This window comes from Cladosporium halotolerans, assembly GCF_011745625.1.
Source record: "Cladosporium halotolerans strain TM138-S3 chromosome Unknown Sca10, whole genome shotgun sequence".
In the NCBI taxonomy this organism is placed as follows: domain Eukaryota; kingdom Fungi; phylum Ascomycota; class Dothideomycetes; order Cladosporiales; family Cladosporiaceae; genus Cladosporium; species Cladosporium halotolerans.
Genome location: NW_027191461.1, coordinates 397,716 through 414,606, shown reverse-complemented (window position 1 = coordinate 414,606; position 16,891 = coordinate 397,716). Strand labels below are relative to the sequence as shown.

Below are 16,891 nucleotides of genomic sequence, written 5' to 3'. Positions count from 1 at the left end.
ATCATAAATCCGTCCATCCATAACAAGACAAACGCCATATCATCCTGTCTCATTGAGCAAAGAAATACGAGAATCCAATAGGTCCAGCCTGTCGTTACCTGTGTGGTATCAATCGTAAATCTCACAGGAATAAATGTGAAAACGTTTCAGAAACAAGGAGAGAGGAGGGGAAGAATCGCCGTGAAGCGTCTTGCTCACACACTCACCGTCCGCCTGCGGGTTTGGAGAGGCTTCTGGGCGCAGCATATGAGCAGGCGGAAACTGGTTCCTTGCTTCTCGCACTCGCGCAGCAAGCCCGGCTCCTGCCAGACGCTCTTGTCTGTCTCGAGGAGCTGCTGCTCGTAGCAAGCCGAGTACCACCAGCGGCCGACTCTGGCCACCATCTTGGTGATGCCTTCGTCGTTGGCGCGGCCTGGCCCGACGAGCTGGCTTTCGCGGTTGTTCTGCAAGAGCGTGGCGAAGCTGAAGTCTTTATCTTGCGAGTCGGTGCTGCTGCTGTCGCTTCTGTGCGGGCGGCCGCCGGTAGACCTCGAAGAGCAGCTGGAGCTGCGGACGTCGTCGCTGCGTGGAATTCGACCTGCGGCGGGAACGCCAACAATACAGCGCTGCACGCTCTCAAAGCCGCGGCGACCGATCATGCGGACCATGACATCGCTCAGATTGCGAAGGCTAACGTCCTGATCGCGCTGTTGCATCCGCGTCTTTAGGCCTCGAAGAGCCCTGCGTCCGCGGATCCCCATGTTCATCATGTCGATGTCGAGGGCCACGACCTCGAGGTGTCCGCCAGGGCGCAGCACACGCTTGCTCTCGAAGATGCATGCTTGGTAAGCGGACTCGGTCGTAGCGACCGGAAAGCGAAACACCACGACGGTGAAAAAGCCTTTGGGGAACGGGAAAGGCGCAGAGAGCGAAGTGTGGTCGTAGTGGCGGTAGTTGGGAAGAGCATCCCAGCCAGAGGACTCAACAGAAGCGGCCGGGGAGACACTGAGATTGCAGACCGCGGCATTCGGATACGAGGCTGCGACGTAATGCGACCAGTCATCTCCAAGGCCGTCTACGACCAGAATGCGCGGTTCGTCGGCCAAGCGTACTTCATTGTGAGCCGGACTGAATAGGACACGTCCAAAGGAGAGCCACTTGCTGGTCATGAGTGCGCCGAAACGCAGATTTGGTGTTGACGACTTCTGGCCAGTATGATACTCAGGAATGTCCAAAAGTTGGGTATCACGGTTGAATGGAGCGGCCGTTCCCACGCTGATTTGGGAGTCGCGGGCATTGGCTTCCGGAAGTGATGTAGATCTGGAGTGCCTGGAGCTTCGGCTATGGCGAGAAGAGATGCTGCCATTTGCCATAGGCAAGCCGGACATGTTTGATTGGGGAATGCTGAGTCGATGCTGCAGGATCGAGGAAGTTGCACTGCAGTCGCCGTATGTACCGACGAAACGAGCCAATGTGTCTGGAGTCAAGGGTGAAACAGGACGGCTTGTGAAGCGGTCATCGTTTTGTGATTCGGCGATAGCCACCGCTTCGAACTCTGCTGGGGCCATAGGTGACACTGGCAATTGCGTGAGGCTGCAGTCTTGATCCGGTGGCGCAAGGGAGTCACGGGCGCCACCGATCTGTCGAGAGACAGGTGGCTCATTCTGGTGCTGCTGCGAAGGCTGTCGCTCCACGTTCAACGGAGCAGGCATAGCTGGGCTCCGTTGATCGTGCAGCATGCCAGCATATTGAAATGGCGCTCCCAGAGACGAGCCCGCAGACAAAGGCGTCTTTTCAGGCATTACATCGTCCATCAAATCATTATACTCGTTCCAGATGTCGTCCTCCTGCGCATGAGCAGGCATGGAAGACATCCAATTCCAGTTCCCAGAGCTACTCGAGGAATAAGTCAGATCCGAGTCCTTCCTAGGCGCAAACGTGATGAAGTCGTTGCCGGCATAGAAGTCAAAGCTAGACCGGTTGGTTGAGGCGCTAGGTTGATCTGCGTTGACACTGCTTTGGTTTGCCACCGAAGCGCTGTCGGATCTGCCGCTGGTACTTGACACTGGTTGCGAGGCGAGCTCAACTGGACTCGCAAGGTCTCGGATTTGATTGTAAAGCGAGCCTGGCGGACGGACGGTCGGACGAGGCTGACCAGTGGCGAACGGTCGCGAGAACGAGTTGTCGGGCAGACGCCGGTCTCGATCACGTTTTGAAACCACCGCGGGTATCCTACCCACTGGTGAGAGCCGGGGCTGGCGAGCTATGTCGACTGATCGTGGGGTCTCAGGGGTGTCACCTGTGTCGTGAACAAGTTCAGGCGTAGAGACAGTCTGAGTGACATCTTGCGCCTGCTTTCTAGACGTGTCAGGCAACGTCATGGGCGGCGGAGCTACCTTCATCTGAACGATCTGGGCGGGATGCTTTGATACGACTGCCCGCGCCTGGAGCAGCTCCGGAGACTCCCACAAGTTTTGACTGGCCATCACACTGGGCGAAAGTCTTTTGGCATCTGAGCTGTCACTCACGCGAAACGGATCAATCCCTGGCGACGCCCACCGGTTGCTCCGCTTGCTTTCGGAGGAGAGCATACGTGACAAACGCTTCCTTCGGGCGGGCGAATTTGTATTAGACTTGTCGTGCTCTTGGACAATCCGCTCGACCTCTGACAGGTCCACCGGTTCTACCGCATCGATGATACCAAGGTGCACAGCGTCCTGATATGTATTTTGCGGTGGCACCGCCGTCCCATCAGAGCTGATTTTAGACTTGCTGTCATGCTGCGCACGCTGAAAGAAGTTGAACTTGTGCCTAAGCCTCTGTGCCGGATGACTTGGGTACTCCAGAGCTTGCGCAGGATGATGAGGTTGCTGTAGCTTCTGTGCAGAATGATAACGTTGCTCTTTTTTCAGAGGACGAAGCCACAAACCCTCTTTGCCTTCCTTTGATACCTCTGGAGCGGGGGTGGTATCTTGACGCCGTGGTGCTGCTTTTCCACTCTCAGCATTATCCAATGGCAATGTCTGTGAAGACCCTTGAGTGCCGATGGTCGTCTCCGCAAGGGAGTCGCCGTGGGGAGCTTTGATATGTTGTGCAGAAGGCTGCCTTAGCGCTGAATCGTTTGCAGCAGAGCCTCTGGCAGAGACGCTGCTACAATGGCTGTCAGACCGCGATCGTTGTTTGGAAGGCATCGTGCCAACGGGGACCCGATCCTGCTCAGCACACATTTCGGAGGGTAGTAGTTGTGGTTGCGGAATGTTGTCCGAGGACTGGGAACTGCTTGACTCTTCGCCATGAGAAGCCCATATCGAGGTCTGTGTCCCAAATGTGTTACCACTTCCCCGCAGCACGACAGGGTTTAAGCGTTCCCGCAGGAATTCGTCCATGTCTGATCCTTCCTCGCTAGTGTTGCTGCCCTTCCGCCTGAATCCGAATCTCGAACCACCACTTGCGCTGCTGTCTGCACTCGGCGTACGACTGTTTGCTTGGGAGCTTGTTGTGCTGCCGCTGCGGCCACGGAACCCGAATCGGGCATATTTTTCATGACCTGTACCGGCGACAGGCCCTTTCCGAGGTTCCCGCTTGGGCTTCTCCGTTGACTTCTCGATACTGGCTTTTGATTTTCGCGACAAGAAACTGAACCGCGGCGACTTGGAAGGAGCTGGTGATGGGGATGGCGACTGGGTTATGGCAGGTGAATCCTTGCGCAACACTTTCGGGCCCTGCGATGTTGCCAAATCCGGTGTCGGGAACCGGGCTCCCTTATTGATTGTTGGAGAAGGCGAGAAAGCCGAGTCGACCCGAGGCGATCCTTGCTTTGACGAAGACCTGGGAGAAAACCCGAAGCGACTTCTGAAGCTTGTTGACGTGGCGGAGCCGTTCGTGTCCTGTGATGGCGTTCGCTTGTGGTATGTCGCGTAATGCGGAGGCAAATCACTTTGCACAACCGGCGAAGGGTCGTTTACATCATTGAGACTGGGTGTTCGACTTCGGCTCGGCCTTCTCGGAGGGAGTGTCGTGCTCATTCTCGGTCCAGGTGGAATGTCAACGTTCAGGTGCGCGAGTTCGGGTGGGACTTGAGGAGACACTCGATCTGAGTGATTACTATTCGTAGATATGGTTCGCGAGGCTAAGCCTCGTCGTTGTCCCGTTGCTTTCGCCGTGTGAGATGGATGAGACGGAGCAAGCACCTTGCCGACATTGCTTGGCTTTCGATGATCCCTGGCTTTGACAGTTGAATTGGAAGAGGATGTTGAGGATTCGCGGACTGGCGGCAGGGCCCGTGAATCAGCGTCCGTCCCGACCGTCTTCGCTGTACGCGCTGGGCAAGACGGTGATGAAGTAGAAGATGAATATGTGGTGTTATCGGTAGAGACTGCAGCAACGCCGTTGGAGTAAGACGATGCGGAGCTCGGCGTGGGAACGTGACTATACGGCGAGTCTGCATATCTAGATGACGGCGTAGCCGAATGCGAAAGACCAGGGACGGGTGGCGTGAGATCTCGTGTTGCGATTATGTTCTGTGTGTCCAGGTTGGGCAATCGGGCCGCTGGGGTAGCAGATTTGAGAAAGGCACCCTGATATCCAGATTTGCTGGTCGGTGGCAGTTGGATACCCAGCACGGCATCGTCATCGTGAAGAGAATCCTGATCTCCTCTGCCGCGAGAATCCATTGCGACATGGCCTTCCACCTCCACTTTTGGCCCTTGTTCTCGCCGTTGCGCGGTGAATGAACTGATTGTCGACGGTTTTCTGCGCAGGCCATGCGATCTTGGGCTTTCGAATGACTGGAGGGATGAGCCAGAGACAAGTGATGGTGTCCTAGTAGTGGGCGGTGGTTGAAGATTCGTAGTGCGACTCAGTCGTCTTCGTGGTTGCGAAGCCGCCTTAGAGTGTGGTCGCACACGGTCTTCTTGTGCGCCCAGCGCATCCTGACGCGCGGCTGTCAACGAGGCGGGCGGTGTCGCTGTGCCGGGCTCGCCTTGATAAACGGCATGATCTGAAGATGAAATGCTCCGACCAGACTTGCTCGCTAATCTTGGTATGTGCTGCGCGCTCTTACTTGATGCTTGCTGCAGTGTGCCGGCTTTCGTAGGAATGCGACTTGGTAGATCATGGCGGATGTTGGTCGCAAAGCGATTCTGTCGGTGTACGGGAGGTGTGGGCTGCGTAGTAGGCTGTATAGGTGGTTCATCGAAGGATTTGGTTCGAGGCAACATCGTTGGAGAACGAGCGCTCAACGACCGGTCTTCACGGCGCCGCAAGAACACTATGCGAGAATGTGATTGTTGGCCATGTATAAGACCGAGCGTACGACGAGCGCAAGCGTTTTCTTTGAGTCTTGTCGCTTGATAGGCGTGAGCGGCTTGATTTCAGAGGGCAGTCGGACTGGGGAACGGCGATAGTCAGCGTCCAGCGCAGAGCTACCTTTAGATGATGTACGAAAAGCAAGGAACACGACGACAACGAGGAATAGAAAAGAAAGCACCTTCTGGCAGTATGCTATTCCTGGCCGAGCAGCACGACAACCTGCATGGCCGTTGCAGGCAGTGGAGAGTGGTCGGCAGCCGCGTGTGCACCGCCACCGCAAGGCAGACGGAGTTCCCGATGGGCTTTGGCGCTGTCTCTGCCGGCAGACGCAGGGCAGATCTTGTTCAGCGGGCAGCGCGACGCAGCGACGAGCCTCGAGTGGCGATGCTTGCTACGTGGACGACATATACTGGGCAGCCCGCCGGCCTGCCGTCCAGGATGTCTGGTGGGAGTGTGAAAGTTGCTTGCGCCGCTGTGTCCGTGTGACTTTGTGGGGGATGGGAGCAAGGGAAAAGAGCGACGGGCGGGCGGCTGCGGACGGATTCCTGCTACCGAACCACGGACTTGGTCGATGGAGGGTCTCAGACTTCCCTAGCGTCTCGATCGCCAGAGGGTGTGCGGGTGGCCGGCCGGCGTGGTATAATCATTTGTGGTGTTCTCCAGAAGTGTTGTCTGAGGAGAGGAAAGGTAGGGAGGAGCAAGGAGAGCGGATCGCAGTCTGACATGGGCGAGGCAAATGTCGCCGATGGCAGCCCCGGGCGGGATAGGGATCATAGGGTGCTGGTGGCACAGCTGAAGGCGCCAGCGGGCTGCCTGCATAGACGCCCGCCCAAGGATGGAGCGCGGGAGGATGGCGTCTCCAACGAGTGTTTGACCTCGTGCCAGCTGCATGGCAGTGGACGAAGCAGAGGTCGCCGTCTTGCCACCCGGAATCAGTGCTCGTGCGGGATCTGCCTCCACGCTCGCCCATTCGCTGCCAAGTGCCTCCACCATGCCGGACACTTGCAGCCATGAGGATGGCTGTCCATGTTGGTTTCGTTGGTGTTTTCTTCACCCCTGCTGCTTGACGGCTTGATGGCAATAGCACGTGCATGTCAGGACGAGCCCTTCCCACACCCGTGTACTACAACAGTGTACATCTGCCGCGGGGAGTCCTACGCGCTCGCCTCGACTTGAGTTTCTTCAAGCCACAGAAAGTCTAAGGTCGCGGAACGTTAGGGCCGCCCTTCAGGATTGCGGCCCGCCAGATTACCAAACTGCTCTCGCCGTATCAACCCTGTCGCATCCACGATCATGGCGTTCATTTGTATCTTGGAAGACTAGAACGGTCCGCACCTTATATAAACATGCATTGAAAGGAGGAGGTCCGCATCTCAAGACGACTCGTCTATGCCCTTCCCTAGCAGGCGTCTTTCCTCTCCGGGTTCCGCGTGCAGTCCCTAGCCCCAATAGCGAGGTATTCGTCTCAATACTTCCCTGGAACTATAAACACGCATCACTTGGATGGGCGGCACATAGTCCGACACTCTCTTTGGAGCATTTTGTGCTCATCCCACTGCCGCTTTACACACGATGCGCCCAACTCAGATTACCGCAAATGCAAGCGATACCTCCCAGTCCACGCAGACGTACATACTCGTCGTCTGGACCATGTGCTGAAGTTACCTGCAAAGGAACGCAGGGGGAAAGACCATGAATACCCATAGCCTCAACCGCTTCTCTCAGCACCTGTACTGTGTGCTTCATGCATCCCCGTACCGTAAGTGCAGCAGCCCGCATTACCGCAAGCGCTGACGAAGCCCCACGCCTGGCGATTCACCATCTACTGGCTCTCAGTCGTCCGCGCTAAATAGCACCCGCATGATGAATCAGTCATGTGATCGCGTATTCTTCCACCCATGGCAGGATACACTACACCATTTCTGCAGTATAGTGCCGCTGAGAGGTTACAAATGCGACTGAGGACCTGCTCATCGCTTCCGCGACGGCCAACCGGATGCCATCCGCCGCGCGTGCACCGCAGATAGTATGCAAACTATGAACATATATTGCAAGAAACCCGACATGGTGATGCCCGAAAATAGCGACATGCATCTAAGAGTAACTCGGCTCAGACATACAGGCAAACCATTCCCGATGAGACTCGCCGGTGAGACGTCGCCCTCCGCTGATGTGACGCTGCTGTTACTGTCATGAAGTCGCTCTCGTAACTTCTGTATACCATAGGAAGTATGCCGTGCCTGCCCCTTTCACGTCAGGCGTAATATAGATAGACGCCATCGCTCAGCAGGTCTGCCGGCTATCTTCAGATCACTCTGAATTTCCCAGAAGCCTCCCTACTTGAGCTTCATAAGTCGAGATGCTGTGCAGCTCTATCAACAGCTTCTTCTACATTAGGTTGCACTTCTGCTGCTCATTAGAGTGGATTGCTCAGTCTCTGCCACAGACGATCAACAGCTTCTTCTACATTAGGTTGCACTTCTGCTGCTCATTAGAATGGATTGCTCAGTCTCTGCCACAGACGAAGAAGGCAAGTGCACGCGATCGCAGTATGTCATGATTCAATCAAGGCAATGTTCAGTGCACGCAGTGATCGAACATTTCCTAGATAGCGCCGAGTGCTATTGAAGATACTCATTTATAGCATAGTAAGGAGCGTAGTGATCAAGCCACGTGGAAACCACGACGTCTTTCATCGAGGCCGAGTATGATAGAAACAATGCACTTCTAGTATAGTACATAGCGTAGTAATCGAGCACATATGATCGTGTATAGATACTTTATATTTCTGAATATGGACCTCTGGAATTGTACAAGAGCGTAGTAATTGAGCATGTTCTATATCGAAGTCGAAAATAATAAAGAACGCCCAGAATCCATACATACTCTACTAAGCGCAACTATCTTTTCGATAGCCGTTTGTAATCTGGATCGTCGTCCACTTCCAAGACCTGCAGGAGCTGCGACCGAAAATATTTGCTGCACAGAGAATGAGGTCCAGAGCTTGGTGAAGACTCATAGAATCAGTGGAAGACTGCTATGAGAACGAAGGCACAAGCCGTGTGGGCCTAGTTGTCCAGATTTTGTTCATTTGCGAGCTCTGTGGGGGGTTGAGCTGCCTGAATGTGCACAGTTGAATCTTGCAAATCACTGTGACGAAGACACAAAAGAGACCGCTGAAGATTTCCAATGGTCTACAATGCACACAACAAACACTACGGACGTACGCATCACATCGATGGTATCAACTTGAAAATCGAAAGTAGACGTGAAAACGTGGTGCTCAACCAGAAGACCTGATCTCCGAGTCAGCTCACACACTCGGGCCACGAAAACGGAAAGAAAACCAAAATTGCAATGCTCCTGCGGGTGAACACTCAATCGCTCTACTCAACCACACCGCGAACTTTGAAGCTGAACCATGACGTCGACGATATGCGAACGTTACCAGCTCGGTGTAGAACATTATAACTGTCTCGATGTTTCGGCGGGAAGCTGCTGGAGACGGCGAACCTGAGAGAGGCGCGGCGCGCACAGAGGCTCTTTCGCCAAATGTCATTCCTTCATGCATGCATCAGATCCAGAGCCAATGGAGGGGTCTAGCCCTTGCTTTTGATCTCTGCATCCAAGCAGGTCGCGCTCCATAGCTCTCTAAAGACACAAGTCGGAAAAATTGGCAAGAAGACTGTTGAGCATGGACCGCAAAATCAACCAAACAAAAATTAATCATCGAGTCCGCCACGTATACAAAGACCAAGCGTTCGGATAAAACCGCAAAGACGTCGACGAAGTGAAATGAAAAGCCCACAGAATTAGGATCAGAATTCAGTTAGTGAAAAACTGTCCTGCCTTAGTGATTGCTCGAACATGTATGACGGTCCTGCTGTCTCAGCCTGGAGATAGCTCTTCGCACATGCCTACAAAAGCAATGTTGGATAAGAACCTGCTTGCCTCCCTATGTCTCATCGTAACTCCCTAAATTGTAACTCAATGTTGAGCAGAAGCATGTCGCTGTCATTCTGCCAGGTTCGCGAGGCATGGAATTAGAGCTCATCTTCCGTGTGCGTCGGCTGGCAGAATGGTAGACATCTGATTGCCTGATCTTACAAATCCATGAAGAGAGCGCGATACTTGATATCAAGGCGATAACGTTCCATAACAATCATCTTACGCGACGCCGAGCAAATTGCTGCTCAGAACTAGCCGGTCGCAATGCGAAAAGCTCACGAAGCCACCTGATAGTCTTCACTCTCGACTTTGACCCACGATGACATGCAAACAGCTCGGAAGGGTTGACAAGCGGTGTCAGGCTTGAGACTCTTGCCGGCCAGACGAGATCTTTCCTGGTGAAAGTCACGCCGACGCCGCATGCCGATCACTCCGCTGCCGCTTTGAGCGAGTATCACGGAACTTAAATTTAGCGAGCAGACCATTCTCAGAAAATGCCATCGTCAGGGCAAGTTTCGCGAGCGTCTGCTCCCGAATGAGCTATGTACAGAGGGTTTGTAGAGCCGCATTTTGCCGTTCGCTTTCTTCGAAGCATCAAAATTGAATGCTCCCTTTAACCCCGTACTCGTGGTGTTGCACGTTCGATGCTCGAGCCCATCCAAGGATTGATTTCGAAAGCAACACAATCTGCATGCGCAGGGCGTCCGAAAGCGGGCGAATCGTCGCAGCCGCAAATCGAGACTTTCAGTGCCTTGGTACCTTCCCAGCCTGGGTTGGATCATCGATGTCTTTCCCGCAAGCGTCATGTGTCGGGGCCGCGCGCCCGGAGCAACTGGCTCCGCTGAAGGTTTAACTGCTCTTGCTCTCACTCTCTGGCTTTCCAAGACGAGTGCATAGCGTTTCGTGTTTTGATAACCTTGAACGCGACCGTTCCTTCGAACAGATTTGTCAAGTAGTCTTGGATTGTCTCGCAATTTGCTAACAGAATGTATCTGACTGCTGAGCAAGCGCGCGTTTCGTTATACCGCTGTCTGCCCTGAGCAGTGGTTGTGATTGTATGAGCTGATTATGCGCCTGATCAATGCATTCTCACGAGGCTCATTTACGCCCGGAGATGTCTACCATAATCTTTCACTACGTACGCGCTTTCACGGGCCTTTCAAGCGCTGCACACGCTCTTCAAAGCGAGCGTAATGCTCATTCTGTGCCTCCCATTCCTGCATGTCGTGGTCTAGAGCGGGACAACAAAAAGGCTATTCTGTCGTGGACGAGCATGACCAAAAGTGGCTCTGCAACGCCTTTGAGAAAGCACAATTTGGGTTGAAGTGCAAATATCATAGCACAGCGTGGCAGCGAATCGTGTGATGATGTCTCAGTCCAGGGTACAGGTCTGGGTTTATAGTGGACATCGATTGCAAGCGAGATGGTGCTACGGGTTCATATTAGATGCAGCGTGTGGTTAACGTGGACTCTCATTGGAGTGGAGCATTCACGGCATCCGAATTGGTAGACTTGAATTGAAAAGTGGCGGTAGATGCAAAAGGGAATATGGTTACATAGAGTACCACCTGCTGTTGGCATGTGCATGTTCTGTTGGAGCGAAGGCGATAGAACGCAGGTGCGAAGGCGGTTGAAAGGTACCTACAGTACATATGAATTTCGACACATCGGCGGTGCATACAGACTGCCTGTATGCACCGCCGATGAGTGAAGTGGTTTAGCTTTGCGCAAGCCATGAGCCGCCTTGGGGTAAATATAATCAAGTCCTATATGGGCGTGCGCTTTGCGCTTGAGCAGGCTGAAGATTTATTGGAGGTTATTATTGTTTGGGAGGGCATTATTCGAATTCAAAGAATTATGTAAACAAGTCGTGAATCTTTCGTAGCGCGAGATGTCGTGACTACCTTTACTTAAGCCAAACAACATCCCTCATTCCAACATTTTGAGGTCCACCAGCCGTGGCTGGATCGTGGGTTGTAAGACATTAGACTCCGGAAAAGCTTGACGCGCTTAGATAGTGGGCTCGGTGGAGTGAGCAGAGCGGGGCTCGCCCTTGAAGCCGTCCTGGCGCTCATCACGGCCAGTGAGGGAGCCACCCTGCTGCTTGAACTCGGCCATGGAGACAGCGGGCAGGGCAGAGGCCTGGTGGTGCTGGGCGGAGTTGTGGTGGACCTCATGGATGGGTACGGTGGTGTGGGTGACGTGAGGCTCAATGGTCTCCTTTTGGATGACGGGCTGGATAGTCTCGTGGACGTGGTGGTGCTTGTGCTCGCCAGCGATCACAGGGTTGATGTCGCGGGTGGTCTGACCCTCGTGACGCTCAGTGGTGTCAACGTAGCCAGCTCTCTCGGCAGCCAGGCGCTTCTCGACATCGTCGTTGCTGCCATGCTCGTAGCTGCGGTGCTCAACTGGAATAACGTTGGCGTGGTGCTGCTCGGGAAGGACCTCGCGGTCCGCCACAGGCTGCTCGGTGGTGTGGTAGTGGTCTTGGTGAACCTCCTTGTCAATGGCGGAGGTGTACTGCTCATGCTTCTGCCTCTCGATGCTCTCGTGCTGCACGGCAGGGGCGACCTTCTCGTGGACAGTGGTGTCGTGGTGACCAGACTTGGACATAAAGTCCTTGACGGCGGCCTTGGCAGAGTCCATTGTGTAATTGTTTGTTGTAGGAGTGGATTAAACTGGTGTGTTGTGTGATCAATGGGGTCAGGCGTTTGATTGGATGGTGATGTGGAAGAGTGAATAGAGGAAAGTGAGGGTCATTGTTGGTATGAATGAATATATACACAACCCTCTTAGGATGAAGAGACAAGCAACGTCATACCTCGACACACATCACAAGCATAGCAAGGCCTAGTGTACCCACCACCCAGCACCGAAGCTGCCGGTCAAGGTAAGAGACAGATCTGCATCATTAGGCAAGCAGCTGGCTAGCAGATCTGCACTCGCAAGGATCCCGTCATTCTGAGCCGCTCGTACTTCATCATCGGTGGACTCGAGACTTTCTAGAACACCGGAGAGTTCTGGGAGATGCCGTGCCCGCGGAATGATGGATAAGACTTGGTGAGAAGCAGAACGGCGTCGGTGGCTTCCTTGTGAGCTAGCAGCCACATAAGGTGGGCCAGCGCATACTGCGTGGAAGCTGCCACAGCGGCCGAGGGAGAGACCGTGGAGGAGGGCGCGCGGCACAGAGTGATAGACAGTCGTTGGTTGTCGACGTTGGCAGAAGCAAGCAAACTCGCGCTAGAGTGACGGCACGGTTGCGGGAGGCGGCCGTGCCGAGGGGCAATAGAGACGGAGGAAGGAGAGGCGCAACGTTATGACGGCAAGTCGACACTTTCGCATCATGTACGCCACAATTATCTGGATCTCGAACCCGCGGCCATCCGTCTGTCGAAGTCTACCACCAGAGTTTACCACCACTGCACACAATACCAGCAAGTACCCTGGCACTGCGTGGCTCGCTACATCCTTCGGCCGGGCCAGAGTTCAACGCCAGGGATTCTGAGCCGCGCGGGCATTCGTTTTGATTTGAGAATTGTAGATCCTTGCAGCATTACCCTGGACCACTGTCGCGTATCTCGTCTTGGCTCTACCTACATGATCCCGCCCGCAGCCCTATCGTCGGCGGCGCTTTCGTAGCAGTCGATCCTTGACGAGGGAGCTTGTTGCAGGAGAAAACCAGTATATTCTCGCGTGGCTACAGTACTGGGCGTGTATGTAGTGGTGGCTGTTGACCTCTCACCGCGGAGGCTCGTAATGCTTGACACGTACGTGGTGGAGGTTGCCCTCGATGTGCGTGCGTCATGTTCAAAAGAGCCCGACCTCTGACCTGACCGAGTGTGGAGCTCAGTCTAGCCACGCCACGCCACCGAGGCCACGCCTGCAGGGAGCTCGAGCGCTCTGGATCCTCGGATATGCCGCCCTGAGACCCTACCGCGAGCTTGTGGTGGCTCAACTGTCATCATGATCTGCTATGCTCGTGCGGCTCGCACGCAGCAACGGGCATATGACGTAGCCGGCGGAACATTTCACCAACAATGGATCTTCGATACATCGAAACAAGAGTACCTTACGCGACAGCTATCATCAGGCGTTCATCGACGTTGTCCTGCCATTTGTCACGCCGTTTGATGATCCATAGTCCCACTGCGCTGCTGTCGCGCGATCAGGTCTTTCTTACTTTGGACTTCTATCTCCCAAATGGCGCTGGATGAGAGTCGCAGAAGCCGATTTCTCAACTTATTCCACAGATCAAAGGGCAACAATAGCAGCGCCTCGGGCAATTCTTCGACTGGATCGCCTAAAGTCTCTGGCAACCATGGCAGATCCGCTTCTGGTGGTGCGCCACGTAACCGACAGGATACAGTAGGTAAGGACATTACAGGAATCCGCGACGGTATTGGAAACATCTGCTGACCTCGAAACAGCATCGAAAGCAGCAAGATCCACGCCGCATTTCGAGAATTTCTCTCCGGAAAATACTCAACCAAACGCGATAAGCACAGCTTCAGCGGCACCTCGCGATCCGAGTTTCAGTCTGCCTCAAGTTCCTCACGGACGCGACTTTTCATCCAGTTTTCAGAACCTCACACTGAGTCCCTTGCTACAATCGCCCAATGGCAACTCTAGTCCTGACGGCAATCTTTCCACCCGCTTAGACGAGGGGCGGAATAGCGAGCATATCGCGGATCGAAATATTGCAATCACAGCCCAGAACCGATCCTCCGTTCTTCCACTGTCCAAGGATACTTCAGCATCAGCTGTCAAAAGCCAGCCACTGATTCCCCACGTTGACCAACATTCTGGCAATGTTGCGGACTGGAACATCGTGCGCAACGATGATCCGGCCATGGAGGATCAAGACCAGGCCCCGATGCCTCTGAAGGTCAAAAAACGGGATTCGAACTTGCACAAGACCACCGTGGATCCGCAAACGAACGGTGTCCCGGACCCCAGAGGAGCATCGTGGACTTTCACACCATTGGCTATGGAGGGAGGCAGAGATGACTATGCTTTCGGGAGTGCGCCTATGGATGCGTGGTTTGACAATCGAAAAGTCAGTCTTGACAAACCACTGCCACCTGCACCATCGGCAACAGCGATGGATACAAATCAAAGGAAAACTCTTGATACTAATTCAGCCCTCGCGGATTCTACTCCCCCGCACACGCCAGGTCCATTCGACCTCAATGGTGTTGACGTGCAAAAGAAACCAGAGACGGTGTCTCTGCACGAGCAATATGCGCCACCAGTCACACACGAGACGATAAGAGAGGACAGACATGAAATCAGGGAAGAGATGATTACGCGTGAGACGCACGAGCACCATGTCTACCATCGCATTCTGCCGATCAAGGATATCGAGGTCAAGCCGGCGCGCCACTTCGTTCCAATCCAAGATGGCTACGTGGAAGTCGCGGAAGAAGACTTGCCGGGTCGCACGCGAGACAAGACCAACTGGGCGATCGCGGAGATGGTGTCAAACAGCACGCCGGCGACACAACAGGCCGCTGCACGCGGACAATTCTCCGCAAGAAAGTTTACTGGCACCGACGGCGACGACAAGGAGTACATCAGCCCCGAAGGCCATCCTGTCAAAGAGCAATGGTGGGTACACCCTCCGACTCTTCAGACCGATGCCGAAGGCACGTATCCGTTCCACTTCGGTTCGGATGATCCTAGGGATGATGGTTTGAGGGCCAAGCTGCCTTCGGGCAACATCATTGGTGTCTCAGAACGACTGATGGAGAAGCGGAAGAAGGAAGGTTTGGAGCCTTCCGTGTAATCTAATCAAAAAGGAAATCAAGAACGTCGGAGCTGCAGAAGCCTGCGTTAATTCGAGAGAGCTACGTTGTGGTCAAATTGCAGTCGGGCGGAGGCCTTGCGGCTCTCGGTGAGAAAAGTGGAGTTTTGATTTGCCTTTTTTGTTGCGTTCTAGCAAGCGAAGTGTATAAAATTTTCTTTGTGTTCTTGAGAAATATCATGTAGCATTAGCTGTCTAATAACCAAAGATTCTTGCAAGATCCACTTTTCCAGGCCTCGTTGGAGAAGCAGTTTGCCTGACATCAGAACTCAAGATGCCCTCCTTTCCTCTGGCACTCCGTCGCTTCAGCAGCAGGCGTCGAAGTCACCGTGCTGGTGCAAACCACTCCAAGCGCCTCGAGGACGTACTTCTGGCTGTAGACGAATTCAGTTATCATCTTCGTTGGTGCCGGCTCCGTCACCGTCTGCGTGATATTGTTTCCGTTCACGGTCTTCGGCGGCGCCGTGATCGGAATTGTGTTGGTGGTGGCGACCACGGTCGTTTGAGTTGAAGCCCGAGCCGTGACGGTCACAGTGTCGTTGCCGGACGCGGTGACGGTTGTGATACGCGAGTCTGGCGAGCGCTTGCTTATGACGATACGTCCTGGACCTCCAGGATTATGTACACTGGAAGGCCCGGGTTGCGCCGAGCGCTTGCTAATAACAATACGTCCTGGGCCTCCGGGGTTGTGCACACTGGAAATCCAGGGTTGCTCTCTTGATTTCGGCCGATATCTGTGCATTGAATACGGGCGCTGCGAGTGCGTTGGAAGGCGACAGGTTGGTGTGACGGTGATCGTTGTGGTTGAAGTGGAGTCGTTCGAGCGGTGGTAGGTTTGAGCAATTGTTTGAGTCGTCGTGATGTAAACCTCACCGGGAGTTATCCTGGTGGTTTGAGTCTGCCCAGGTTCGGTGGTCGTCAGGTTGTTAGGCGCTGTGACGGTCGTGTTGAAATATGATATCGCTGCATAAATGTCAGAGCAAGTGCGAGACCGAATTTGAGCGCCACTTACAAGTCTTTGTCACAACAGGAGTAGTCGTAATGGTTGCCGTGGGGCGGAATGTGGTTGTCTTCTGCGCTCCAACTTCGATGGTGAATTGCCTCTGGGAAGCAAAGGGCTGTCCGTTTCCATTGTTGCCGATGGCGATGATCAAGTATTTGCCGGACACCAACTGATCTTTGCGAATCTGGCATCTTGCTGTTTGAGAAGCGTTGTTCGGCACCGTTGGCACTTCGCCGCAATCGTATTGGTCGCTCGTGTCTTGGTTAACCAACTGCAAGCTAGCGGTATCGTTGTTGCACCCTTCAAACTTGGAGACGAAGGTGAAGCTGGCGTTGGAATTGGTGTCGATGAAATAAGATCCGCCGTCCTCAAAATCCACGCCGTATGTAGTGCAGACAGAGTTGGGATCCATCTGCCGTCTCACTATTTGCGTCGCATCGTTCCGGGAGACTTGATTCCCTAGGACTGCTGCCGAAGATACACCAACGAATATGCCGACGAAGGCTGACAAAATTTGGCACAACATCGTTGCTGCTGCGATCATGAGAAAGACTTCAAAGGCACGAACAGTAGAGGGCCATGGATGGCAAAAACTCCAGGAGCAGGAGTATAAGCCTTTGGAGGGCGAGAGAAAATAGTACTCTCCTTCCGAGAAGCTAATCAGCAAGAGACGTGATTACGCACATCGCCCTTACCATTGATCGAACGCTGAGTGGTGCCATGATGAGGCACGAGATTCGAGAGCGTACGCCGGTTCAGGGCCTCCTTGCAAGCAGTCGCGCATGACTAAGCACGCACCGCTGCACCCATTAGTGACGAGTAATTGTTGATGGTATGAAGATTTGATG

The 16,891-nt window shown here is 54.0% G+C and overlaps 4 protein-coding genes across 4 annotated transcripts; 1 reads left to right on the top strand and 3 right to left on the bottom strand.

The window, feature by feature from the left end:
• Positions 1-194: 194 nt before the first annotated feature.
• On the bottom strand, positions 195-5,198 carry WHR41_03869 (uncharacterized protein; the record flags this gene model as incomplete). The annotated part of the gene is made up of 1 exon (XM_069372475.1): positions 195-5,198. The coding sequence occupies one exon, from the start codon at positions 5,196-5,198 to the stop codon at positions 195-197; it is 5,004 nt and encodes a 1,667-aa protein (XP_069230576.1).
• Positions 5,199-11,247: 6,049 nt separating this feature from the next.
• On the bottom strand, positions 11,248-11,883 carry WHR41_03868 (uncharacterized protein; the record flags this gene model as incomplete). Its single annotated transcript, XM_069372474.1, has 1 exon — positions 11,248-11,883. One exon carries the CDS (start codon positions 11,881-11,883, stop codon positions 11,248-11,250), a length of 636 nt encoding a protein of 211 aa, XP_069230577.1.
• A 1,230-nt stretch (positions 11,884-13,113) lies between these two features.
• WHR41_03867 (uncharacterized protein) lies at positions 13,114-15,260 on the top strand. The gene is made up of 2 exons (XM_069372473.1): positions 13,114-13,606; positions 13,665-15,260. Exons 1-2 carry the CDS (start codon positions 13,438-13,440, stop codon positions 15,020-15,022), a joined length of 1,527 nt encoding a protein of 508 aa, XP_069230570.1. The 5' UTR covers positions 13,114-13,437; the 3' UTR covers positions 15,023-15,260.
• On the bottom strand, positions 15,146-16,586 carry WHR41_03866 (uncharacterized protein). The gene is made up of 2 exons (XM_069372472.1): positions 16,053-16,586; positions 15,146-16,003 (listed from the first exon to the last, which is right to left on the bottom strand). The coding sequence occupies exons 1-2, from the start codon at positions 16,567-16,569 to the stop codon at positions 15,303-15,305; spliced, it is 1,218 nt and encodes a 405-aa protein (XP_069230571.1). The 5' UTR covers positions 16,570-16,586; the 3' UTR covers positions 15,146-15,302.
• Positions 16,587-16,891: the final 305 nt, after the last annotated feature.

Coding starts and splice junctions, on each gene's coding strand:
- WHR41_03867 (XM_069372473.1), top strand. CDS start 13,438: ATGGCGCTGGATGAGAGTCGCAGAAGCCGATTTCTCAACTTATTCCAC. Junction 13,607..13,664: donor TAACCGACAGGATACAGTAG/GTAAGGACATTA, acceptor ACCTCGAAACAG/CATCGAAAGCAGCAAGATCC.
- WHR41_03866 (XM_069372472.1), bottom strand. CDS start 16,569: ATGTTGTGCCAAATTTTGTCAGCCTTCGTCGGCATATTCGTTGGTGTA. Junction 16,004..16,052: donor TCCTGTTGTGACAAAGACTT/GTAAGTGGCGCT, acceptor ACATTTATGCAG/CGATATCATATTTCAACACG.